Here is a 26,602-nt window from a genome sequence, read left to right as displayed (position 1 = left end):
CCTGCTTTTGAGCATGAACATGACATCATCTGGTATCACACAGAGAGATATGATTGGAAAGAATGTGCGTGTGCGTGTGTGTACATTTCCTCATTAAGTGTGCTAATGTAACACAGATGGACGCAAACCACCTCCGCCCATCACACTGGTCTTCTAAGGTACTTCATATGGATCTTCTATATGAAGTGTAAATAACAACACTTTCTACTTTTTACGATGTGGGCCATTCTGGAGGAAGGCTTCCTGTGGAAGGAATGATTGAATAATTGTGGTTCATCAGACTGGCACAATGACAACAACAACACACAATCTTTGCAAAGCATAACAGTTCACAGACAGCTGAAAAATGAATCATAGTCGAACAGTCTCAAAAAGAAAGCATGTCACTTCATGCTATTGGGAAACAGCAACTACAGTAGCAGGACTCTATATGCATATAAAATGCATTGGTTTATGTGATGTCAAAGATGTTAGGAGTTTGATCAAAGAATATCAAGATTTTAAATTATTTTATTTTGTTTTTTTTGTTTTTGTATTTTTGTTACAAGGAACAAATGTGGCATTGCCTAATTTAAAGGGGACCTATCATGCTTTTTTCACTTTTTTGACCTATAAACATAGCTAGAATGTTGTATTCTCATGTCAAACGATGCCAAAGTTTCAGATAATGAGGTTTGCGCATTTGGAAGTGAGTCCTGAAAGAAGTTTGGGATGGCTCAAAACCCTCTGTTTCAAAAGGTGTGGTAAAACTGCTACTTTGTGATGTCACAGAGGGGCGGACTTCCTTATATGGTTTATAGTTAGGAAGCACTTTGGGCGTGTGACCAATCACAGCGGAGTGGGCATGGAATAAATGAAAACAGACCGTTTTTTGCAGGAACTACAAATCAAAGGAAATATACCTGAAATAGGTGCAGATTCTGGTAGATCAAAAAAGTTTTCTGTGCGGGTTATTGTGTGAAGCTGCACTATAGGAGTCCGCAACCCAATACAAAGGGTCGAAAAATGAGTATAATAGGTCCTCTTTAAGGAACAGAGATGATAAAATTGTATATCTATGGAAAATGCTTGTATTTATTCAACTCAAATGACACAAAATGACTTCAAAATACAAACCTGAATGACACAAAGTGTCCTTTGGATCTCTTATTAAGGCTGATGCAACACGACAGAGGGAGTCAAGGTTCAAAACTGCAAATGACCATCTCTATAAATCATCATCTCTGTCCGAAAAGTGAACTGAGCAAGTAGAGTAATGAGTAAATTTCACCTACATTTTCATCATTTCAAGAGGTGTTAACAGTGCCAGGAAATGATGTTGAAACAAATTACTCATTATATCGCGCCATACACTATACTTACAAACCTCTGGAGAAATTAATGAGGTGTGCATCCGTATGTTTTTTTGTTGTTGTTGCTTCCGCTCTTGCCGGGTTTACACACTTGAAGAGAGGGTGGTGTGGAGGGATGTAAGCTCCTCCCCCACTGCACTGTCATCATCAGGCCGCGGAAGAGCTGCAGCATTTCCCCTGTGAGGTCACAGCAGACGCCCCCCTCGTCTATTTTCTCCTCTCTCTCCTTCACACATGGAGCCTTAAAAAGTGAGAACGACGTTGGAGGGGCTCAGTCCCAGATGCGACACATCTAGCCAACATCCTAACATCATCATCTTTTATATGGTAAGCAACTATTTTCTTTGCACATGCCTGTTTGTGTTTAAACATTGTCTTTTCTGCTTAGCTGAGGAATGCTACAGAAAAGGCATTTATATTTGAAAAATTATTATAATATACAGGTGTGGTTTTGTTGCTTTACATTAACTGGATATGTGTATAATGTTTATGTGTCACAGTAATTCTAATTAGTCCAGAAATACTGACTTAAAATATTTATATTCAAATATTACATATGATATGAAACCGTGACTAATAATTCTGAAAATTATAATACAAATAATAACCACCATTCATTCTTTTTCGATGTCGCTTGTCCTATTAGGGTGGTGGGGGTATGATGGAGCCTATACCAGCCAATCGCAGTTCCTTAAAAAATCCTTACATTTCTCTTATATGATATATATATCATGTTTGCCACCTGTTAAATATTTCATGATTGAAATTGTATTTATAGTGAATATTATTCAGTTTGGCTATATCCAAGGTGTACCCCACCTCTCACTCAAAGTCAGCTGGGATAGACTCCAGCACACCCCTGTGATAGATGAATATGTTTTATTGTTTCATTCATACGAATTTAAATTTTAATATTAATAAATGTAATGTTTAACACATTATTGTGTAGACAATTTAAGGTTATATATATATAAATATACATATATGCTATATAGATACACACATGCATATAACTTTAATTAATATTCATGCATTTTGTGTATTAAACTACTCGAAATTCCGGTGTATAAGTCACACTGGTGTATAAGCTGTACCCTCATAAACATGTACCAATATGTGTGAATGAAAATGAAATCATTTTTTTTTACGTTTTCCCATTTCATTGGAGGACAAGCAGCATAAGAAATTGAAAGATTGCAGTGCTGTCTCTGTCCAACAGAGGGAGCCAGAGGAGCCCAGGGGGTGGCTGAGGTCATTGCAGTGCCCCAATGAATGTGTTGCTCAGACCCAGTGCATTATGGGAAAATTTTTAAAGAGTTGTTTTTTAAACTTGTATTGGTACATGTATGTATATTTGTCAAGTATACCTTTTGACTGTTAAGTTGCTGTGTGATGAGTTTAGTGTTCTTCATAAGATACCACTGTGAGTTAGATTGTGTATTGTTATACTGTTATATATAATGACCTGCTGTAATTGTGTGTAATTACTGCACCCAGTAAGTAAAAACGGAAAAAATATTAAATTTATTGTCAGGCAAAAATTTGCAGAACATTGTGGGTTTCAGCGTTTTGCATTCTTCTGCATTTTTTGCCTTTACAGTATAAGCATACTGAACAGTATCTCATACTGGGTGTGCTGCTGATACTCTAGAGACTTACATGTTGAGTGAAAGTAGCATTGCATTCTTGGTGCTGTGGTCATGACTCATCAGGTAAAAAAACCTTTTAGAGGTGCTGATCAGTTTGTGGCCAACAATGAACACACACAACAATCAGTTTTACTGCAGTTTGGAAACAAAAACTCAAGCTTTCTCAGACTGAATTTAGGGTTTGTGTCCTTGTCTGAAGCTTTAATAAAAATAGGTCATCAGTGCCTTCATCTATGTCTGCCTCCTCCTGCCTCAGTGCAGTCCTAAAAGATGGGATGACTCAGGAGGACTCATTCTCTTGATGCTGGCCTCTGTAGATTTTTCCTGCCTCCCATGTTGCACTCTCCCTTTAATCTGCTTCCATGGAGCTGTCTCATCTCAACACCTCCTTACCTGCCTACTCTTTCTGACTGTAGACATTTGAAAGCCTCACAATGAGCCTTATAGGCAACAATTGAAGCTTTATGCTCCATGGGACTTTTACAGAGCCTGAGTGAAGAATGAATAATGGTTGCTAAGTAGCTTTTAGACATAGCACATATTGTAGCAAGTTGTAAAGGAACAATGACTACACTGATGCTTTAGAGACCCCGGCAGGTCAAACGGGTTCAAAAACATGTTATGATCTCCCAGTGGAGACCAACAAAAGCATGCCAATGGTGTTGTCCTTCAAATGTTCAGTTTTACACACCATAATTGCACCACAATGCCCACACTGAAGGTGTTTCCTGTGCCAGTTACTCTCACGGTGTTCACTTCATTAAAGGTCCCACAAAATCTGGGCATGATAGTGGAATTTTGAAATTTTCAACATGCTTCATCATGCTAGGTTGGCCTATTTGCTGAAGAAAAACATAATTATCACATTTACAGCTCCCATGTCTGCAGCTAATTGACGGATATCTGGCAGAGCTTTATTTTAAGATGTGTAGTGAAGCCTCTTTTTTTAAATTATAAAGTTCTGTGAAATGGTTGGCTGGTCAGAACAATATAATGTCTATATGGAAGGAGGTTTTTCTTCATGGCAAAGCGTGACCTTTGCACTACTTCTTCTCTCGAAAGTTTAGCTAAAAATTGAGGCTCTTTAGGCCACACAGTCAGGAGATCGGGAAGACCTGGGTTCAATTCTCCGTTTGGACATCTCTGTGTGGAGTTTGCATGTTCTTCATGTTTTTCATGTTAGCTTAATTATTGACTCCAAATTGTCCATAGGTATGAATGTGAGTGTGAATGGTTGTTTGTCTATATGTGCCCTGTGATTGGCTGGCCACCAGTCCAGGGTGTACCCTGCCTCTTGCCCGAAGACAGCCAGGATAGGCTCCAGCATACCCCCAACACCCTAGTGAGGATAAGCGGCATAGAAAATGGATGGATGCATGGATGGACCTTTAACCCATGCAGATGGCAAAGCACATGGAAACAATGCTAGAATTCGACTTTTCACATGCCAGTGCAAGTATGTTCCCTGCACGTTCTCACCATTTTAATCTTCCACATTTCCGCCTCATTGCTGGAAGACAGGAATGTCTCACCTCCACCTCTTACAAGGTCAGCGCCTCGTCATCGTTGCACTTCCTTGTCAATGCAAACTCACTGCAAGGAGTCTAAGAAAGCAGTCAAAGCCATACAACACAACTAAATTCATATACCAAAGTACAATATCCCATCATGTGTGCTGCTGTGCTTGTTTAGGTATTATCTGTTGCATGTGTTTGCCCTACAAATGTGGCGCTGTCATGACTCAGAGTCTGGATTCTTCTCCTCTTTTTCACTTCTTCCATTCATGTTTGACCTACTAAAGAAACCACACTCTCATCTACCAACTAAGCACTTGAAGTTTCCCAAAGTAAGAATAGACTCAATTTGTGCCATGGTAGTTTCTGCATCTTTTTACTGAATTGTTAACTGTGAATTACTTGGATGAAGAACAGACACAAAACAACTTGTAAGCAATAATAGAATTAGAATAGAATTGAATAATAATTATAGAATAATCAACCATATTCAGCCATGAAACAGCAATTATTTATTAATTAATATTTGAAAAACTGCGATAGTGTGAGGGCGACGACTGTATTAGGATTCGACAGACAGGAGGCAACCATTTGCGAGGGAGAATAGGTTAATCGTGATTCAAACTGCAGAACAATAAGCAAAAACAATAAAAATAACAATCGCGCAGTGCCATATTTGTTTACATTTTGTGGTTAGCATGCATTCTACATCCTGATTCATGAAAATTAACAGAATAGTTAGTCGTAGAATAATTTTATTTCCATAAGGTTTTGCAGAACGAACAACCCAAATGCTGATCAAAATAATACAGTCCAGTACTTCTTGTCTTCACACTTTGCAACTAATTAAGAACATTTTGAGGCTGTCAAGCAGGACCTCATGCAGGTCAGATACCACAGACTCCAAATAGGGTGGGAGGCACATGTGTTCATGTCCGATGCGAGCGTGTTTATGCATTGCAGGGCTTGATACTGTATGTGTTTCACAGCCAGTATTTTAGCAGGAAACATATGTTTTCAGCTGACAGGGGAGGGACAGAGAGGGGGGACAGCTAATCCCCACAGCTGCACAAAAGGAAAACAAAAAGGACTATACACACGCTCCGTCCGTCCGTGGGGTTCAGTTTGGGGGTTAAAAGTGTTTGGGTTCAATTGGTTTGTTTGACACAACAACTCAGATGTGACCCTCTTTTAATGGTGAGTGTGTGAATGCTTTAATAGCTCTTGAAGTGTTGGTTCCTATGTGTGTTTGTGGATTCAGTGATGTGAAAACACCTCTGTTTTCTGTGGGCTCAGTCAACCAGAATAGGTGAGTCAGTAGACAGCACAGAATGAAAACTTTCCCAAGATTAGAGGATCAGACATGTATGTTTGGGTACTATACACTTTGAAAAAAAGCCGCTTTAAATTTAGTGCTTTCATGCCCATGACACCTTACAAATTGCACCCAAAAAAGGTAAGTTTTGACTGCAGGGACTTTTAGAGGACCTATTTATTGTGTGATGGGCTGCAGGAACTATTGCCTAAATATAATTTCAGGGTGGTTTATTTACTCTTAAAAGAGTCCCTGTTCATAAGTAACCTTGGTCTAAAGTGTGGAAATGTCTAATAGGATGACTACTCATTGCAATTTTGTATTTTTATGACATTCAGGACAAAAAAGTTGACCACACGTGAATAGACAATGAGCCAAATGCTTGGCTAGACAATTTTGACACCAAAAAATGACCCAAAAATGAACAATGACACCCAAAAAAATAATAGTAAACTGCAGTTTGAAATGAAAGTGTTTATTTAAAGACTGTATTATTATTATTATGATTATAATGGAAGCTCCACAGTTTCATGTGACCAATCACAGCGGAGTGGCCATGCCGGGAAAGCGGGGTGTGGGTGGAATTAATTAAAACAGATAGTTTTGGCGAAAATACAGCTGGAATAGGTGCAGATTCTGGAAGATCTAGAAAGTTTTCTGTGCGGGTTATTGTGTGTACCTACTCTATGAGTCCACTTTACTCCCACTTAAAATTAAAAGGACGTGTTTGCATTCTTACAAGTTCATACAGTATATAAATAAGAAGGTTAGTTCTAACTGAATAATGTGTGTCGCATCATTCAGGCTACTTTTGTTTCCTCAGTCTCAGCATGCAACCCTCACTCCTCATGTGACTCACGTTTACTCACACTGAACTTGAGATTTAGCAGCTGCTCTCATCTGCACTCCTTCTCCACATGCAGCTTGACAAAACGTTTACACACACACACACACATAATCAGCAAAACGTGGAACACAAGAGGAAAACCACTCTGTTATCTTTTCATTGAGCAATAAAAAGCAAATAGGAGTTGACATTTTCTTCTTCCAGGTTTCCCTTTCTGCTTTCCTCTTGATGCATTATTGTTAGATTACAGACTGAATTTTGCAGAAATGCTCAACTTGATGGCTGTTTTATACAAAAGGTTTCCTGTTTACTCCCACAGCTCCCATGAATTATGACAAAACATCATTGAATGAGAATGGAAGAAAGTTGGGCAATGAATAAGATAGGGGAGTACATGATTAATTGAAGGATGATAAGCTGGAGCACAAAACTCATCATCTAATTGAGTGTTATCACTTCTTGTGTGACTCAAGCAATTGACAAAACTTCAATAGATGACAATTTCCGCCATGTATGCCCACACTCGTCCCACCCTTTCCTTCCAGCGACCTCGCTTACAGGCGCTGGAGCTATGCAGGAAGGAAGCAACAAAAGAAACATAAAATTGTAGATAGAATTATGCGATGTGACCAGTATGTATTATTTTCCTGCAATTGTTAGGTCACTGATGATGTGAAGTGGTTCAACAAGGACGCTCAGCTCTATTAGTCAGCTTCCTGGTTGATTTGATTGGACTGTACGCTTACAACCTCTTGTGTATTTCCACTGTATGTAAAATAATTGTAAATATTCCTACTTCCATGTGATTTTTTACATTTCTGAAATAATATTAATGTCATTGTGATGAAAAACTTACTCAAATAAGCATCATAGTCAAATGTAAACAATGTTATTTTATTAGTTTATTTATTTTCACTGGAAATGTTCAAAAATAACAGAATGTAAAAAACACAAAACAGTAAACAATTTCGAAGCCTTTTATTTTTAACTGAAACAATTATTTTTTTTCAAAATCTATCTATAATCTATTACAAGAAGTGGATAATTTCCTTTGGCAGTTAAGACTTTATCATTTGAATGTAATAATAATTAAATTTAAAATCTACTTAATGTGATCTAATGTAAATTCATTTTTCCACTTGCAGAAAACTGAATAGCTTCAAACTACATCAGCCATGAGCAGAACACTGCTATTACTCCTGTCTGCTCTCTGCTACACCCTAGCGGACAATGTAAGTATTACACTTCCTGTTTGCCCATTAAACAAGTGAAACGTGATCATGTCCACACTTGTTAAAACTAAAGTGTTGTAAATATCATATACTATATGTAAGGCTTGTGGAAAGTCTTTAGCCTCAGAGCAAACGTTTAGTTAGCTTAGTAAATTATGTAAATGTCAACAAAAGAATAACAAGAAGAAGGTGGTAAGATAGCTTAATGGCAGAGCTTTAACCCCCATTATCCAGAAGGACAACCAACATTTTGGCTGTTTTTGTAGGTGGAGCTGTTCCGTTCCAAGAGAGGAACTCGTTTTTACCGAGGTGAGCCTAAGCGGCAGCCAGCTAGACGGACTCTTTTCATTGTTCATGTCCAGAAGTCTTCACCTTCCTTTGACACATCCTGTGAGCCCCACCACTCTTTTTGTTTGTCTTTCCTTACAATAACACCATCGTAACCAAACATCAAATTCTTTTGTTCCTCTCCATTTTTTTACACGTAACGATCACTACTGTTGACTCTTTGAATCTGTCCTCCATTTTGATTGGTTCATTGTTTGTGTGTGTGTGTGTGTGTGTGTGTGTGTGTGTGTCTTCTCAGCACGTTGTGTGGATAGTCAGACGTCAGCCGTGCGTAGTTTTGGGGACACTTGGCTGCGATGGAGGGGACAGCGTGTGGAGTATTGCCATTGTTCTTTAAGAGGACGAGAACTTTGTCACTTTGTGCCTGTCATCAGTGAGTGAGACATACAGTACAATCACTAGTCTGCTTTCATATCCTATTTAACTCATTCAATCCCGGCCATTTTCCAGAGCAACCAGTCTAGGGCTGAGATTAACAATTATTTTAATAATTAATTAGTCGATTAATTAGTCGATTATTTTTTTTGATTAATCAATGAATCTGAATTTTGTTTTTAAATAGAATAGAAATAGAATATTTGAAGTGACAGAGCACATAAGTGCAAAAACACAGAAATATTATCTTAATATAATGTTAAATAATAACAAATCTTAATGTTTGTCAAGTAGCTTCAGTAAAACAAGAAATGTACACAAATGTCTGTCAATCTTTTCCAAAGTTAAAGCTGATAGTGTGAATATGTTGTTTTGGCTAAGACACAAAAAGTAATAGGTCTGCTTTCATGGATGACTAAGGAAATTCAAAAATATTTAAATTTGAGAGGCTGAAATCTGAGAATATTTACATTTTTAAATCAAAAAGTGATTAATTGATTACCAAAATACTTGTCGATTAATTGGGTATTTCTTTAACCATCGATTAATTTATTAATTGTTGCAGCTCTGAACCAGACCAACGCGACAATTTTGATATTATCAAACATATTAAGTATACAGACAATTCAAAATGAATTCAAACATTCAAATAAATCATAGAGGGCTCAAACTTAACTAGACCTTCAAGCAGATGGTGAGGGTCTGTAAATTTCTGACTGGAAATGTGTCATCGCTGGCATCATAATCTTTGACACTTTCAAAGCATCAAGCTAAAGTTCAAAGGTCAGGGTCACAGCAAGGCCAAACGTATGAATTGTAAAAATCATAAATTTTTCCTCAGCTTGTTCAGGTATGTACTGTATATCCTAACAGACATGGCGTGTCAGCTGGTTGCTTTTTAGCTTGCTTGTTTGCTTGGCCTTTCTATTTCACTGTAATTTCTCCTCCCTTGTCATGGTGATTTTTTTGTTAGCCTGCCTCACCATTAGCGACTGTCGGCTTTCTTCGATGTAGTTTATTGAGCTCTGACCCTCTCCCTCCCAATTGACGAATTTGGTGACTTATGGTCTCCACTCTCTCAGATAAATTATAACCGCATTGCAGTTAGCCAAGTTATGAGCTCAGGCTGCAGGCGCTGAGCCCACCGCTGGTGTTATCCTCAGCTAGACCTCTTAGAATAATAAATCAAATACCTGACTCGTCGCTGCACAAATCCGTTTTTCCTCAACAGTTCTATTAAGTGATGATAGACTAAGCATTGCTGTAGCGCATTACTATAGCACACACACACACACACAAACACACACCAGTGACGGAAAAAAACTTCATTTTGTCTTCTTGTCTTAAATGATTTCCTCAAACAGATCATGAAAAATAAGTGTTGAGCTGTTCTAGGGCATCTTATGTTCATGTCCATGCAGTATATTATATTGCGCCCACAACTCATGGACTGGTAGTGCTCCCTGGATCTCCACCAGTTTTGTTAGAAGCCCTTTTTAACCCTCTTGGGCCAATGCAATATCTTGTTTGAACCAAAACCAGCTAGCAAGGCACATCATTTATTGCATTGTTTATTTATGTAAACATCAATGTGAAATACCTACACTATATATATTAAATGGATTCTTCCTGTCTCCTGCAGATTGCTACACATCTCATTGTTACAATGGAGGGACGTGCAAGGAGGCCGTGTACTCGTCAGACTACATTTGCCAGTGCCCACCAGGCTTCAGTGGCGCTCAGTGTGAGATCAGTAAGTGCACATGTTCAAACATCATGTGTTTTAGTTAATTTTTATCGGGCTCCAAACTCACCCAAGCATGTCTTGCCTTGATGTGGGCACTGGGTCACAGTCATGCTGGAACAGAAAAGGGTCTTCCCCAAACAGTACCCGCAAAATTGGAAGCATACAATTGTCTAAAAGGTGCAAAAACACTCTAATATATGAATGTTTTTATTTCTGAAGAGTGCTTTCTAAGACTATTGGACACCACACCCTCTCTGTGAATAATTGCGCAAACATCAGCCAGCCAGTGATGACCATTATGGAGACCAGACTCAATAAATCTGATTGCTTTTTAAGTGTAGCATTGAAACCAATTGGAAAAAGAAAAAAAATAATTGCAATGAGGACTCCAGTTATGCATTTAACAACCTTAATAACTACAAGAATTAAACTTCCAATTCTGTTTTATACTTGAAATACACACATGCACAATAAAATCTTTGGCATGCACTAAGGAAGCCATTTCAGCGTGATAACATTGTTACAGACTGTGAAGAAGTGTTCTGGAAACAGGAAATTTGGCCAGAATGAATGAATTACTGTGGATAAGTTATTTTTTTTAACACAAAATGAATGAGGTACTATCTCAGCACTGTGTAATTATTTCTCTTATCTTTTCTTTCCAATAGACAACAGAGAGAACTGTGTTGCTGGGCGAGGGGATGCGTACCGTGGCACTTGGAGTATAAGCAAGTCAGGAGCAGAGTGCATCAACTGGAACGCCACATCCCTGAGAGGGAAGAGGTTCACTGCCAAAAAAGTGGACGCCAGCGGTCTTGGACTAGGCAATCACAACTACTGCAGGTCTGTGGCCCATTGGGAGAAAATACAGATTCAAATTGTGTCCAGTTTAAAGTTGCATTCTGTTTCCATGCAATTTCATTTTATTAGTTAACCAATTAAAAAGGGCATAAAACAGTAGGGCTCGCTTCATTTTGTTGTGCTCAGAGCAACCATCTGCTTTTTGCATTAACATTCTGAAATGAAATCATGTTTTGGAGGCAAAACAGGGTCAATATTATCAGATCTGTCACGCTGGAGGTAGCACAGATGAGGATGCTGAGGTTCTCATTGGGAGTGACCAGGATGGATAGGATCAGGAAGGAGTACATCAGAGGGACATTACATGTTAGAGCCCTTGGAGATAAAGTCAGAGAGGCCAGACTGAGATGGTTGGGACATGTCCAGAGGAGAGAGAGTGAATATATTTGTAGAAGGATGCTGCGTTTAGAGTTGCCAGGTAGGAGGTGTAGAGGAAGACCAAAGAGGAGGTTTATGGATGTAGTGAAGGAGGACATAGTTGAGGTGAGAGAGACAGATGCAGAAGACAGGGTTGGATGGAAGCGATTGATTTGCTTTGGCGAACTCTGAAGGGGAAAGCCAAAAGAGAAAGAAGAAGATTATCAGATCTGTCATGCATTGTAATAATTTTGGCCACCACTGTATTTGAAGATATTATTAAAAAAAAGACACAAACAAATAATTTATTTTTTATGTATTGTTTTAATAGAAAACACTAATTTAGCTGGGTTTAATACTCCAGCTGGATCTCTCTATATCATACTAAATCTTTTTCCTTTCACACACTGCCACGTAGCGGTGTCACAAGACACTCAGTTCACAGCCCAAAAAGATACTCTACGTATACGAGATTGGGTCTGTGAGACAAGAAAATACAATAAAAAAAAATATGTCACTATATTGCAAACTACTCATTTAATTTCTACTACGTTACACTCTTCTGCACTCTGTGTGTATGCAACCGGCGGCGCCCCCACCCACCGAGACAAAGAAACTTGGTGACTGACAAAAGGGCATGCTGTTGTTCTATGGAACAAACACACCAATATGCTGAAACCAACGTAATATACTTGGGGAAACGATGCACCGTCTACACCGTATATGTCTGTCATGTCTTTGCTATACCACAAATGTTGGCCACAGAACAAATGAACAGATGATTTTTTTTCTTTCAGGAACCCTGACAATGACAGCGCCCCCTGGTGCTACACATATAAAGGCACTCAAATTGCCTGGGAGTTCTGTTCTGTGCCCAAATGTCCAGAAGGTAAAACGACATATACTTACTTGCTGAAATTGTAATACTTAGACATTTTCAAAGAGGTAAATATAATAATGAATTGATTTTAACATTTGCTGTGTGATCTGTATCAGATAAGTATGAAGAGTGCATGAGGGGCGTCGGTCTGACCTACAGAGGCACGGCATCCGTCACTAAAAGTGGCTCCCGCTGTCTCCCGTGGGACTCTCCATCTGTCATGCACAAGTACAACAATGCTTGGAGGTCCGACGCCCTTGAGGTGGGGCTTGGAAGCCACAGCTACTGCAGGTATGCACCTAATGAAATACAATCACATGAAACACAAGTCACCTCTCTAATGCATTCATCTTTCTCCCAATAGGAATCCTGATGGTGATGAAGGTCCATGGTGTCACACCTACAAGAACATTCAGCTAACCTGGGAGCTCTGTGACATACCCAAATGTTGTGAGTTAACTGTGTTGACCCTTCTCTTATTCTACACTGTGATTCTAGAGTCAATAAGTCAATTTCCAACCATGCTGCTCACCTCTTTCAGCAAGTCGCCCACCCACAATCAACCCTCTGGGACCTCGAGCCCCCACAAGCAACAATGACAACAGAGGTATGACATCATCATGACATCATCACATCTCCAATCAGTTTGTGAGTGTTGTTGAAGCATTATGTCATCTTGTCTCCTAATAGCAACGTGCGGCCAGCGTTTAGACAATAGCCTCACCCAGCCCACCTTCCGTATGTTTGGGGGCCGAGAGAGCGACATCAGAGAGCAGCCCTGGCAGGCTGGCATTAACGTTTACCAGTCTCGCGCACGCCAATACTTCCACCTCTGCGGAGGGGTTCTCATCGAATCCTGCTGGGTCCTGTCGGCTGCACACTGCTTTGAGACAGCGTAAGAATGATCACAGTTGCACGTAGACGCACAAGCCATTTAAAACGTGGCAACCATATGGCACGCATTAAATCACCTGCTGTTTCTGTGTTGTTCAGGCATAAACCATCAAAGTTGGAGGTGATTCTGGGGAGGACATTCCGCAAACAGAATTCAAGCAGTGAGCAGATTTTTAAAGTTGAAAAGTACTGGGTCCATGAGAAATTTGACAGTGAGACGTTGGATAATGACATAGGTGGGTGCATTTTGCCTTATTCTATTTCAGTTTGCCTTCTTCACTCTGACCTCTTTCAACATTGGGCCTGTTGATGATGATTTAACCTTATTAAATTTGTACAAACGGGTCACCATTGTGTTAAAATGGTAATGTCACCTCTAGATGGCGGTATTATAGTAAACTTATATACAGCCAGGCTGCATGGCAACCGAGTGGTTAGCATGCAGGCCTCACAGCTTGGAGACCCGAGTTCAATTCCACCCTCGGCCATCTCTGTGTGGAGTTTGCATGTTCTCTCCGTGCATGCGTGGGTTTTCTCCTCCCACATTCCAAAAACATGCTAGGTTAATTGGCGACTCCAAATTGTCCACAGGTATGAATGTGAGTATGAATGGTTGTTTGGCTGGCTGGCGACCAGTCCATGGTGTACCCCGCCTCTCGCCCGAAGACAGCTGGGATAGGCTCCAGCACCCCCCACGACCCCCGTGAGGATAAGCAAATGCAATAATGAACATTGACAATTGCCGCAGTGTAAAACATGCCACTTGTATGAACTGTAACTTTTTAAAGACAATCCCAAACAGTGGACCACCACCCCTGACTTTCTTTCTTACAATCTCTTCCAGTTCTGTTGAAGCTGAAATCAGACATTGGCGTTTGTGCCGTAAACTCTCCAGAGGTTCTTCCTGCGTGTCTTCCTGATGCTGGCTTGGTGCTTCCTGATTGGACCGAGTGTGAAATCTCAGGCTATGGAAAAGACACAGAGTGTATGCAACACCTCTCTCCCTGTATATTGTGACTTGATGTACAGGAACCTATTATGCTTTTTCTACTTTCCTGACCTATAAATGCTACCTATTGTGTTCTCGTGTTAAACGATGCCACAGCATCAGATAATGAGGTTTTTGCATTTGAAAGTGAGCCCTGAAATAAGTTTTCGATGGCTCCACACACCCGGTTTTACACTGAGTTCCAATGACATCAATGTGATCTGGACTTCCTTATATGGACAGCAGATTGCCTGCACTCAAGAAATGCTGACCTATGTTTCCGGAAGTCCTCAGGAGTGCTTGGGAGTGAGACCAATCACATCAGAGTAGGCGTACCTAGAGGACGGCCAGGGGTGGAGTAAATTAAACAGACCGTTTGGGTCAGAAACAGGAAGTCCATGGAATCACTGCAGCAAAAGGTTATTGTGTGTTAGCTTCCCTATAGGAGTCCAAAACTCAGTACAAAACGCTGAAAATGAACATACTAGGTCCCTTTTACATAGCATAGTTCTCAAATGATAGAGATGATGATAATAATAATCAACTTGCCCTGTCTTCTTCACAGTTTCTCCTTATTACTCTGAGCGTGTCAAGAGAGGTTTTGTTCGCCTGTGGCCCAGAGAACGCTGCATCCCTGATGTGCTGTCAGGACGTACGGTGACTGCTAACATGCTTTGTGCGGGCGACACCAGAGGACTGGATGATGCCTGCAAGGTGAGACTCCCTTGTAATACTTAGAGCGGTACTTAAAGTAATCCAAAGTGTATCTCAGTATGATGTAGTACACCGCTGCAAACACCATGATAAACACTGTTACAAGCAAGTTGATGTACTGTATATACAGTCGTCCCTCATTTATTGTGGTTAATTGGTTTCAGACCTGACTGAAAAATGAATTTAAAAAGAAGTAGGGGACCTTATTCATATATGGAATTGATACATTTTCATGGTTAGTGCATAGAAAACTTCTAAATATGTTTTTTAACACTATTAGTATATACCCAATATAGTAGACATGTTAGCATTGGGAGAGTTCCTTGTCTTGTTTGTTTTTTTACAAGACTTCTTGGAGTGGCTAATGTAGCATTACTGACACCTAGTGACCAGTGTATAATACATATCAACGTGTCTTTCAATGCATTTTCTGAATGTCTTCTTATTGTATTGTAATTCATTTAGTATGCTTTTAGTATTTGCATGCATATTGTTTGATAAATAATAAAAAACCGTGATGGAGTGAAGCCATAAAACTGGAAGCGCGAGGCAGTGATGGACGACAGTAACAGAAACAACTTTGTAACCAACTGTACGGTCACCTGCAAGACTGGACGAAAGCTCTCATTACCTTGTGCGGAACTACCTAATGTTGTTAATGTGCAAGTCATGCATGCATTAGTTCAGCTGTGCTCATTCACAACTACTTTTGCGTAACTCTCACCCTCCCCAGGGAGACTCTGGTGGTCCACTCGTCTGCCGCAACAACAACAAGATGACTCTCATGGGTGTAATCAGCTGGGGTGACGGCTGCGGACAGAGAGATAAACCTGGCGTCTACACCCGCGTCACCCGCTACATCGACTGGATTCAAAATAAAATCAAGGCCAACGCGGTCTGATAAACAGATGTACGTTTATGATGCATCTAAATCAAACTGGTGGATGTTTGACAACAGCAATACCACTTTTTTTAGAGGGCTGACGGGACCAAGATTTGTGAGGTTAGAACAGAAAGCTTCATTGTGAATGGACAGAATACTGTATGTCCTAACTCTGACATGTTCAGTTGTCTTTTGTCACCCTCCTGCCTTACCTCTGTGGGGGAGTTTCTGACATTAGGCTGACGGCACTTACAGTACAGACTTATACGGAAATAATCCAAATCACAAAACTACTCTGCTGGTTCAGATGTTGCTAGTTTTTAGTTGAGGGTTGACAATTTTGTCCTCTCTTTTTCTCCAAAACACTCCTCCAGACCCCTGGGTTGAACCCAGAATGTACAACAGGCGCCATGTATTATGTCTGTAAATTGCCTTTTATATTTGAATTATCTGCTTTTTGTTTTTGCTGCACAGCTTATCTCTTAAATATAAATAATTTGTATTTAGAACTTTTTGTACTAATTTAATATTTATGTGTATTTTATAGAGACTTACATGTATTGTAAATAGTTTGTCACATAATCTCATCTGGTAAAATACAATAAATAATATTTGGAGTAAAATTTTGTTTTCAATTTATTTATGTGTTTATGCTCACACACACACACGCTTAGACTATAATATATCCATCCATTTTCTATATAGCTTATCCTCATTAGGGTCCTGTGGGTGTGCTGGAGCTTATCCCAGCTGACTTCAGGCGAGAAGTGGGGTACACCCTGGACTGGTCGCCAGCCAATCACAGGGCCCACATTCATACCTATGGACAATTTGGAGTCGCCAATTAACCGAGCATGTTTTTGGAATGTGGGAGGAAACCGGAGTATCCGGAGAACATACAAACTCCACACAGACATGCCCAAGCAGAGATTCGAACCCAGGTCCCCCCGATCTCCTGCCTGTGGGGCCTACATGCTAACCACTCAAGCACCATGCGGGCAACTATAATATAATCAAATTAAATTAATCTGAAATCAAAGCTTCATTAATGTATAACTTCTTGCTGTATTAGAGGCTGCTGATAAAGAGACTGCAGGTAGAGGAAATGCAAATGGGACCGCAGTCCTGAACTGTGTCATGTTTCTCTCTCTATATAGCGTGTGCACTTAATCCTTAAACCATTTGCAGCCTGGACACCAAACAAAGACACTTGATTCCTCATCACTTGAGAGACCCAAATTGAAGCCAAATCATGAAAACGGTAATGTATATTTTTGGTCTGGATTTATAACTCTTTAGCTGAAAGTGAACAGGAGTCATGTAGTCACAGTGGGATTAAATCCATTTTAGTGTACCTCATCCAATATTGCTTCACGTACAGTCATCACAAAGTGTTTCCTTTTCAGCAGTTTATTTTTCTGCTTGTCGAGTTTACCTATTTGCTTCTCAACATATGTGAAATTGGGAATAAAATCTGAATTATGCTCCCTAATTTATGAAAAAAGGTGCAGGGCAATCATTTTCTTGAATACAGAGTTTACAACCAACATTTCTAAATAATGTTTTAACATCCTTAACTGTAAACACTACAATAGTCACTATAAAGCATACCGTTCTTGTATGCAAAGACAATCATTTGAATAAAGCAGATTTTCCCTTAATTTCCTTTTCCTCCTTTCATAGTAGAGACAATGTTGTGTGTGTCGTTGTGTTTCAGTGAACCTCATGAATATTCCAAAATTAAACCAGACATTTCATTTTATGTGCAAAACAAAGAACAATAATGAGTATAATCCACAAGATGTGAAAAAGTGAGTTGACCTTTCCTCCATTAAAAAAAAAAGTTTCTTCCTGGTGTTGTCGTCACTTACAGGAGACACAAAGAGCAGCATTGTCAATGCAACCTTGACAAAAAAGTACTTCTGCCTACTTTTACCTCTCTTTGCCTATCATTTATCAACAGCGTGTGACATGGTGTTTGTGTGTGTGTGTGTGTGTTTCACATTCTCTCATCTTCTATAATCATTTACTCTAGCTTCAGAACAAGACACACCTCAGGAGTTGTGTGGGAAAACTAATACTGGACTGCTATTCAGCTGCCTACTATATCATTATGACACAATGTAATAAAAAACATACTATAACAATATCATGTTATGATGGAGCCTATCCCAGCTGACTTCGAGCCATATAATATTTTACAATGAAAAGGGTGCTCATCGTAATGCAAAATGTCGACAACAATACATCAATTGTCTGTCCATATAGCCTCACCATTTTTTTTATAGGGAACTAATTGAAATGCTTGTTATAATAATATTTGTTTATCAAATTTGAGACTGCTATGAAGTGTCACACAACCGGAGTGAAAAGAGTGGTAAGAGTGTTCAAAATTGGGTGCACTGGGAGGTGAATCATGCAGGCACTATTTTACCTAGGAAGTTCGGCGGTAGCAATTGTTTGATGTCATGCAGACAGCTGAGGGGATCATATGTTCTTGTCACTCAACATGACTGGTAGATAGAGCTGTGCATCATCAACATAAAAATGGAAATGGAGATTGTGCCTGGAGGTAACTGGTTCTAATGGGAACATGTTGAGTGAAAATTGGATAGGGCCAAGGATTGAATCCTGCAGCATGCCAGAGGAGAGGGGAGCGACTGAAGAAAAATTATGGATCATTCCTGAGATATGCTATGACCTCCATAAACTCCATAACCTCCTTCATTATCCTTGCAGGGTCAGTGTCTAAGTGGCGGTGGTGGGATTTTAAGTTTAACTGTTGGGTTGATTTGTTAAGAAATTAGCTCAAAGTTCTCGAAAGTGTGTTTTATGGGGGATGCACTGCCTGACGGTCGAGACTTTATCCATAAAAACACTGTTGAAATGTATTACGTGTGTTCGAATACATCTTTAAAAGCAGAATTGATAGTGTTAACAGAATAACATACTAAAACCTTCTTTTTTTCTTTACTAAACAGAGCTTCTTTGGCAAACTGAAGAAGATGTAAGTCTACAAACTTGAAACAAAACACAATACAATACTTTTCTTGTGTGATGATGCTTTCAGATCCTCTTGCTTTCTTTTCCCACAGCGGCTCTCCTCCAGCGCCACCTAGAAGGACAGGTGATGTTATTATTGTTCATATTATAGTTCAAAAATATACTGCTTTATTTACAGCAGTATACTTATTTATGTAAGTGCATCTTTGCGTCTCTACCAGGCCACAGCAACGACTTTGGTTGGAAACCACATGCGTTTGTAAGTTTGTACATGCAATTAATTACATAATACATAATTCATGTGTTTGATGCAAGATTTTTAAGGGAGCAGGTCAAAGTTCAATGGAACAACACCAAAAATGAGTTTTTAACAAACAAACCGCATCGAGTGATACCTCAAATTAAAGCTCCTAATGAGGGATTCCTTGATACGTGGTTATTTTAGGCTTTAGAATATTTTTACATATTGAAGCAATCACCAAAAACAGTCCAGGGTGTACCCCGCCTCTTGTCCGAAGACAGCTGGGATAGGCTCCAGCACACCCAACGACCCTTGTGAGGATAAGCGGTAGAAAATGAATGAATGAATGTTAGTTGGCTTGAAGTTTTCTAAGTGGTGGTTCTGACAAAGCGTGTGCGACAATGAGTGCTCCTCCGCAGGCAGGTGAGGTTGGAGGAACACTTTTCAATTAGCTCTCCAAAGACTTTATTTATTATCAACTCCTATATCCACTATAGTTAGGAAGCACTTTGGGCGTGTGACCAATCACAGTGGAGTGGGCATGCCCAGAGGCAGGCTGTGGGTGGAATAAATTAAAACAGGCCATTTTGGCAAGAAGCACAAATCCAAGGAAATACAGCTGGAATAGGTGCAGATTCTGGAAGATCTAGAAACTTTTCAGTGCTGGTTATTGTGTGTAGCTGCTCTATAGGACTCCACAAATCAATACAAAGGGTAAAAAAATGAGCATCCCCTTCCCCGTTCCCCTTTAAGAAAAGACGACATGCATCAAAGACATTGCATTCACACTATGATGTATGATGAATTTAATGTGTACACATTTACGAGCCATATTATGTGTTCAATAGCAGGAGGAGGAAGAGGAGGGGGACATGTATGAAGCCCCTCCTTGCGAGCGTCCAGCTGTCAACGTCCCGCAGAGACACGTGGAAGAAAATGTTTACATGGGTACGAAGGATCCTACGCACGCTCACAGATATCGACATGAACTGTTGATGCGTTTGATTTTGCAGAGAGAGCAACCAGAGTTTCCGTTCCTCAAAGAACGGCTGTACCACCATCAAGGCTTGGTGTCAAACCTCAGGTAAATACAACACATCGTCCTGGATGTCTGTTGGGAACTCAATTTGCAATGCCTTTTGTATCCTAGAAGCCTCAGCAACATCCCAAAGAGTCCTGGTTTGATTCCAACACCAAGAAACGTGAGTTAGTACGCAGTCTGCATGGAAGCAATTTATGTTATAAATGCATGAATTTGTTGCATCATCTCGCTCCTTCTTATCTTGCTGATCAGCACCTGAGGTAGACAGGAATGAGAAGCCTGGCAGGAAAAAGCTGATGCCTCCTCCAGCAGTGCGACATGCTCCAACTCCCTTTCTTACATCTAACATGGAGGAAGGTGCACTTGTTTATTACATCATACACATACACAGGAGTGTCCAAAGTATTGGTCAAAGACATTCATTCATTTTCTACTGTTTATCCTCACGAGTCAAGGGGGGTGCTGGAACCTATCCAAGCTGACTTCGGGCGAGAGCAGGGGGACACCCTGGACTGGTCGCCAGCCAATCACAGGGCACATACAGACAAACAACCATTCACACTCACATTCATACCTATGGATAATTTGGAGTTGCCAATTAACATAGTATGTTTTTGGAATGTGGGAACATGGGGAGAACATGCAAACTCCACACAGAGATGGCCAAGGGGGAATTGAACTCGGGTCTCCTAGCTGCGAGGCCTGCAAGCTAACCACTCATCCAATGTGAAGCCACTGGTCAAATACACATTCTAAAAATACAATTTAACAACAAAATCGAGTTGTGGTGGTATCCCACCATGGGACCCTTTGTCCCATCTGAGACTATGGCTCCAAGAAGCACTCTGTCTCTGCACTTGTCCAATGTTATAGATGCCATACATCACATACAACAACATAACATTAAGGAGTGGACCAGGAGGACACAAAAAAGTCAATTTAGCATAACTCTACTCATTTAAGAGGTCTGTCCCAATACCTATATCTATATAATGCCCTCATAAAGACATTTTTCATACACTCCATGAAGGAGTTAGAGTAGCAGACATTATTACTGAACCATGCAATGATGGCGCCACCTTGTGTCACTGTGCAGCACCCGGCCTTGACTATAAAGCTACAGTGCCCCATAATTGCATAAATAATAATAACAAAATATCACTGTCTGCAAAGGGTGATGGATGTTTTTCTGTATTTCAGATGTTTATCTAGATCCAAACGAAGAACAGGTAATTTCAATTCATTTTATAGTTATTGTTAGTTCTTGATTTCACACCCAGGAAGAACATATAACAATTATAAGTACGTTTAACTCTTCTACATCTACTGTTTACTATCGTGCCATTCCCTGTCCTCACACTGTGTTCTCATGTTCCAGGGGGATAATGACGACCTCCATTTAGAACCAGCAGCTGGTGGGGGTGCATACTGTAAATGTGGACATGATTATGCTGATGCAATGTTTGCATAGTTAACATGAACAGTGCTCCAGATAAAATATCTTTTTATTTTATTCCTTCCTCATGTCCTCTTCAGCTTGCCCTCCAGTTCTCCAAGGCCCGATAAGAATGTCTTCATCTACCAAGACACCACTCACACCTTCACCCATGTATGTACCCCCCTACCAGGTACACTCACTGGCCACAACATTAGGTATGCCTGTAAAATCCAATACAGGAATTTTGCCTTTATAAGCAAAAGCAGCTTCAGTTCAACAGTATCCTTCATTCAATCATTTTCTACTGCTTATACTCATGAGGGTAGCAGGGGTGCTGGAGCCTATCCCAGCTGTCTTCGGGCTAAAGGTGGGATACACCCTGGACTGGTCTCCAGCCAATCACAGGGCACATATAGACAAACAACCATTCACACTCACATTCATACCTATGGACAATTTGGAGCCGCCAATTTACTTAGCATTTTTTTAGAATGTGGGAGGAAACCGTCGAAAACCCATGCAGAGATGGCCGAGGGTGCAATTGAACTTGAGTCTCCTAGCTGCGTGGCTTGGATACTAACCACTCGGCCTTCAACAGTATCTTTATTATCAAATGTTGTGACTGTTGCATGTTTTCAGATGAAGTATTTTACATCCCCTGTACATGTAACTTTAACATACTGTGACTTTGCAGAATGAAGCCTCCGGTTCCAAGAGCAAAGTCAGTAAGTGTTTACGTCCATGTTCTCTCTCTTTCAACGTGAGGACTTCATTTATTCATTCCCATTCATTGGTTAAAGTCTACACAATATTACATTAATTAGATCTTTTTCAGAATTCCTTCCTGCCCTCCTTGATAGAGGCGAAGACAGGTAGAAGCAACGTTCCTCATGATAACACATTTATACCATTTACATACTGTTAATTAATATCATATTTGCACATTTCAGCTCCCATCTTTGAAGCAAGACCTGCCGCCTTTTCCTCCAAACCACCCCCATCTAAACCAGCTTTTAAGCCCCCTTTGCCAGCAATGCTCAGGTAGGAGACTCGTTAAAGAGTTGATACATTTCTGTTTTATTGGCTTCCTTTTGCATGCTTCATAAGAGTATTCATGCTACATATGGTGTTTGATTATTAACATTCCTGTCCGCATTTCAGCCCTGCAAATCCTTATGTGACGAATATAAAGCATGCAAGTAAGTACATTTATTGTATTGTATTTGTAACTTTGATTGTAATTTGCTGTTTTCAAGAACAAATTCCACCTTTTTAATAATAAGGGGAGAATTGCCCACATGGAGTTCCCCGATGCTGGTTGACTAGTTGCTAGTTGACAACCAAAGATATAAGAACACCACCATTGTATGTCACCAAAGATGGCTTAAAGAACAGACTGAAAATTTAAAAAATATATATTTTTCACAATTAAACTGCATCAAAATTGTCGGGGTGAATCAGACGACTGCCACGCATGGCTTTCACTCTTAGACACGTACATGTCCGTCGTATGTGCTCACATACAAACACAGTCTCAGAGAAGGGACCAACAGTCATTCTGTTCTATACATTCAATGATGGCTAATGTTAGGAGTTAAACTTTGCCAAATCACTGTCATAGCTGACAACAAACATAAGTAATGTGTGTGTGCACGTTCAGAAGTTAGTGCCCTTTCGGTTTTCGATTGCAAACAGTCTTTTTAATAATGAATATTTTCCATAAAAAACATATAAATAATAATACACATATTTTTTACTCTCTCTATTGAGACTCTGGTGGAGGCAGAATAACCAAAGAGTCAGAGAGTCAGGTAAAAAAGAGTAAAGAAAATAATAATTGATGTTTCCAATCGGAGACATTGATAATTATGTTTATATTACACAATAGGACCCAGAATGGTTTGCTGGAGAATGTAACAGGAAGACAGCAGAAGATCTCCTACTGAGAGTCAATACGGTAAGACCTTCTATGACAAGTTTAAAGAGCTGGCAACACAAGTGAGTACACCTCACAGTGATCATGCCCACATTGTGACCAAAGTCCATTTTGTGTGAGTGTTACTGTCATTTTTTTTTTTTTAGCACTGCCTTAAAGGGGATCTATTATGCTCATTTTTATTGCCCTTTGTATTGAATTGTGGACTCCTATAGAGCAGCTACACACAATAACCAGCACAGAAAAGTTTCTAGATCTTCCAGAATCTGCACCTATTCCAGCTGTATTTCCTTGGATTTGAGCTTCCTGCCAAAACGGTCTGTTATAATTTGTTCCACCCACTGCCCAACTCAGGGCACGCCCAAAGTGCTTCCCAACTACAAACAAACCCCACTTTCTAATATAGTGGGTATAGGAATTGATAATAAATGAATAAAGTCCTCGCCTGCCTGAGGAGGAGCACTCATTGTAGCACACACTTTGTCAGAAGCAGCGCTGTTTTGGTGGAGCTCAGGAGAACCGGGATGTGTGAAATGGCGTTGATAACAAAAACAATAACACCAATAACTAACGTCTGCCTGAGTTTGCCCCGTAAACAGAGAAGCAGAACTAGAGGTAGGGCAGAGAGTGTATCACACCTTCAGCCAAGCCTAAAAGGAAGCCTGCCCCTCTGTGACATCACAAAGAAACAGTTTTACAAAGCCCTCTGAAATTGAGTGTTTTGAGCCATCCCAAACTTCTTTCAGGGCTCACTTTCAAATGCAAAAACCTCTTTATCTGAAACTTTGGCATTGTTTAACATGAGCATACAACATTCTAGCTACATTTATAGGTCAGAAAAGTAGAAAAAGCATAATAGGTCCCCTTTAATCCTCTTGGACATTCACCAGAGCTGCACAAGTTGTTAATGGAATCCACAGAATGTCACAGTACATGTTGACATTCTCTCAATGAACTGCAGCTCCCAGTGCTGATGACATGCATCCTCGGACAGTGATGGTATGACACCATCATGCTTGACTGTTGGCGGGACATTTATCTCAGTAGTCCCTTGTGTTATTTAGACAATAAAGGCTGTTTGTTGAGTCGTTTTCAGTGGATAGTAAATCTATACCACTATACAAGCTGTACACTGACTGTATTCATATTTAATACCTTGAGAGTATGAGAGGGGTGATCTTGTGATTAGTCGTCCTATACTCAATGTCCATGTTGTAGGACGGTACTTTTCTCATCCGACACAGCTCGGCCCAGAACGCCCGCCAACCTTTCACCCTGGCTGTGCTCTACCAGCAGAAGGTCTATAATATTCCCATCCGTTTCCTGGAGGACATGCAAGGTTTTGCCCTGGGAAAAGAGGGCAAGAAAAGCGAAGAGGTACGCTCGCTTGAACAGAAATAAGTTACGGAGAGCCTGTGGAATAATTCTGCCTAAAGAAAGCACTCTAGCAGAGATGAAATCAGCTTCTTCCCTCTTACAGGTTTTCAACAGCCTGGCTGAGATGGTGATGCACCACAAGACGTGCCAGCTTTATCTCATAGACAGCAAGAGCCAAGCCAAGCACACTGTCTATTTAACTCAACCGGCACACCCTTAGAGCATCTCAGTGGGGTGACCTGATATCAGATCAGAGACATAAGCCTGCACTCACAGGCCATATCATTAGGTACACGTGCACAATACAATCAAATTGAATATATAGTGTATTTTGACTTTGGTACTGTTGCATCTCTTGCATTATGAATCTTATGAATAACGGTAATTGCACATATTGTGTAACTAACTTGTGACAAACTATCATGCAGTGAATTTCTTCACCGTTGCAAACAATAAAAATAGTAATTTAATAAAAAATAATAAAAATTGTTATTCTACTGTACATGTTTCTGCAGAAACAATCCTTTCGTTGACCCTTTGTATCCAACAATACAATTTTTCTTCAGTAAAGACATCCTGGTCTTCATTACATTTAATCCTGAGTGAGATGAGTCACTTTGGGTAAATAAATAGTTGGCAAATCCTGATGTAAAAACAGATGTAAATCAAAGAGGGAAAGTTTAGACAGCCAGGAGGTCAGGAAGTGAGGTTGTAAATAAACACACAAGCAGATAAGTCAGCTTTGTTAGATCCAGTCACACACTGAAGGAGCTACTGGCGCGTTATGTTCCACTCTGTTTAGTGGAATAGCACAGCTCAATGTCTCTTCAAGAGTGTGTTGTGTACCTACTGCAAAAGCTGGTATAAATGACCACTTAAATGACTTCCTGGAAACACTGCTATTTGGCAGGCTGGTGTGAGGAATTCTGCTGAGATGACGCACTGTACTGTATATTCCCCGGAACGAAGCACAATAACATCCTGCATATCACCATTGATAAAATATACACTGTACATAGCAGGTAAGTCAACATAGAAAAATGATTGTTTGTTGCAGTTTGAGTTTTTAAACCTAGTAAACACATCTACTTCCACACTTAATTAATTCCTGTCTCACACACAGCGTAGTTTCCAGTAGAAGAACTTGAAACTTCATTATGCTGCTCTGGTGCCTCACACACAGTGGCCTCTTTGATCAAATCTGCTCTGTTTACATCCTGTGGGCCATTCTGACTCCATTTCAGCCTCCTGTGTTAACATGTTGCTCAGACCAGACAGCTAATTGCAGCTAAATTGTGTTGATTTTCATTCCTTTTTTTAACCTGCCGGAGCCTATCACAGGTCTATCTCGAACTGATCACTTGTCAATCGCAGGCTCTTTCTTTATGAACCCCCCCCCCCCCCCCCAACTCTAAAGTATCAAACATAGCATGCAACTACAATACTGTTAAACCATTTTAAATACGTTTGAGAGGTTCCAATGTGTCGGCTGGGATAGGCTCCAGCTACCCTTATCGGAACAAATGACTTAAAAACAAATGGATGGATGTCATTTATTACAAAACCACCAAATATAAATAACATTTACATTGCATTTAATCACAAATTG

The 26,602-nt window shown here is 40.1% G+C and overlaps 2 protein-coding genes across 9 annotated transcripts; both read left to right on the top strand.

Annotated features, from left to right (window-relative positions):
- Window positions 1–1,533: 1,533 nt before the first annotated feature.
- On the top strand, window positions 1,534–16,566 carry plat (plasminogen activator, tissue). Of its 5 annotated transcripts, none has more exons than XM_058071746.1 (15): window positions 1,534–1,679; window positions 7,823–7,909; window positions 8,176–8,218; window positions 8,496–8,630; window positions 10,275–10,385; window positions 11,048–11,222; window positions 12,395–12,486; window positions 12,594–12,768; window positions 12,842–12,927; window positions 13,019–13,084; window positions 13,168–13,372; window positions 13,471–13,607; window positions 14,216–14,356; window positions 14,925–15,073; window positions 15,807–16,566. In XM_058071746.1, exons 2-15 carry the CDS (start codon window positions 7,853–7,855, stop codon window positions 15,972–15,974), a joined length of 1,740 nt encoding a protein of 579 aa, XP_057927729.1. In that variant the 5' UTR covers window positions 1,534–1,679; window positions 7,823–7,852; the 3' UTR covers window positions 15,975–16,566. The 5 variants fall into 5 exon arrangements, with proteins under 5 accessions (XP_057927729.1, XP_057927727.1, XP_057927732.1 ...); XM_058071744.1 differs by having other exon boundaries at window positions 8,176–8,299; XM_058071745.1 differs by lacking the exon at window positions 1,534–1,679 and adding an exon at window positions 5,260–5,712 and having other exon boundaries at window positions 8,176–8,299.
- Window positions 16,567–17,033: 467 nt separating this feature from the next.
- On the top strand, window positions 17,034–25,470 carry si:dkeyp-117b11.1 (B-cell linker protein). 4 transcript variants are annotated; one of them, XR_009129701.1, is made up of 20 exons: window positions 17,034–17,052; window positions 17,145–17,217; window positions 18,938–18,963; window positions 19,052–19,083; window positions 19,181–19,218; window positions 20,049–20,148; window positions 20,214–20,284; window positions 20,351–20,402; window positions 20,495–20,599; window positions 21,443–21,471; window positions 21,621–21,672; window positions 21,779–21,851; window positions 22,375–22,405; window positions 22,516–22,552; window positions 22,631–22,721; window positions 22,842–22,879; window positions 23,451–23,491; window positions 23,569–23,637; window positions 24,861–24,993; window positions 25,097–25,470. XR_009129701.1 is itself a non-coding variant. In XM_058072026.1 (20 exons), exons 2-20 carry the CDS (start codon window positions 17,209–17,211, stop codon window positions 25,211–25,213), a joined length of 1,167 nt encoding a protein of 388 aa, XP_057928009.1. In that variant the 5' UTR covers window positions 17,034–17,052; window positions 17,145–17,208; the 3' UTR covers window positions 25,214–25,470. The 4 variants fall into 4 exon arrangements, 3 of the variants coding, with proteins under 3 accessions (XP_057928009.1, XP_057928010.1, XP_057928007.1); XM_058072026.1 differs by having other exon boundaries at window positions 20,052–20,148; window positions 24,835–24,993; XM_058072027.1 differs by having other exon boundaries at window positions 21,621–21,657; window positions 24,835–24,993; window positions 25,097–25,469.
- Window positions 25,471–26,602: the final 1,132 nt, after the last annotated feature.

Source organism: Doryrhamphus excisus, chromosome 4, assembly GCF_030265055.1.
Source record: "Doryrhamphus excisus isolate RoL2022-K1 chromosome 4, RoL_Dexc_1.0, whole genome shotgun sequence".
Lineage (NCBI taxonomy): Eukaryota > Metazoa > Chordata > Actinopteri > Syngnathiformes > Syngnathidae > Doryrhamphus > Doryrhamphus excisus.
This window is presented reverse-complemented; position numbering and strand designations above follow the sequence as displayed.

What these genes read in the sequence shown, in the direction of transcription:
- plat (XM_058071744.1), top strand. Translation starts at nt 7,853, where the DNA reads ATGAGCAGAACACTGCTATTACTCCTGTCTGCTCTCTGCTACACCCTA. An exon ending in GGCAATCACAACTACTGCAG is followed by an intron (nt 11,223 to 12,394) that starts GTCTGTGGCCCA and finishes TTTTTCTTTCAG; the next exon opens with GAACCCTGACAATGACAGCG. An exon ending in GACGTTGGATAATGACATAG is followed by an intron (nt 13,608 to 14,215) that starts GTGGGTGCATTT and finishes AATCTCTTCCAG; the next exon opens with TTCTGTTGAAGCTGAAATCA.
- si:dkeyp-117b11.1 (XM_058072024.1), top strand. An exon ending in TTTGGCAAACTGAAGAAGAT is followed by an intron (nt 18,964 to 19,051) that starts GTAAGTCTACAA and finishes CTTTTCCCACAG; the next exon opens with CGGCTCTCCTCCAGCGCCAC. An exon ending in CGGTTCCAAGAGCAAAGTCA is followed by an intron (nt 22,406 to 22,515) that starts GTAAGTGTTTAC and finishes GATCTTTTTCAG; the next exon opens with AATTCCTTCCTGCCCTCCTT.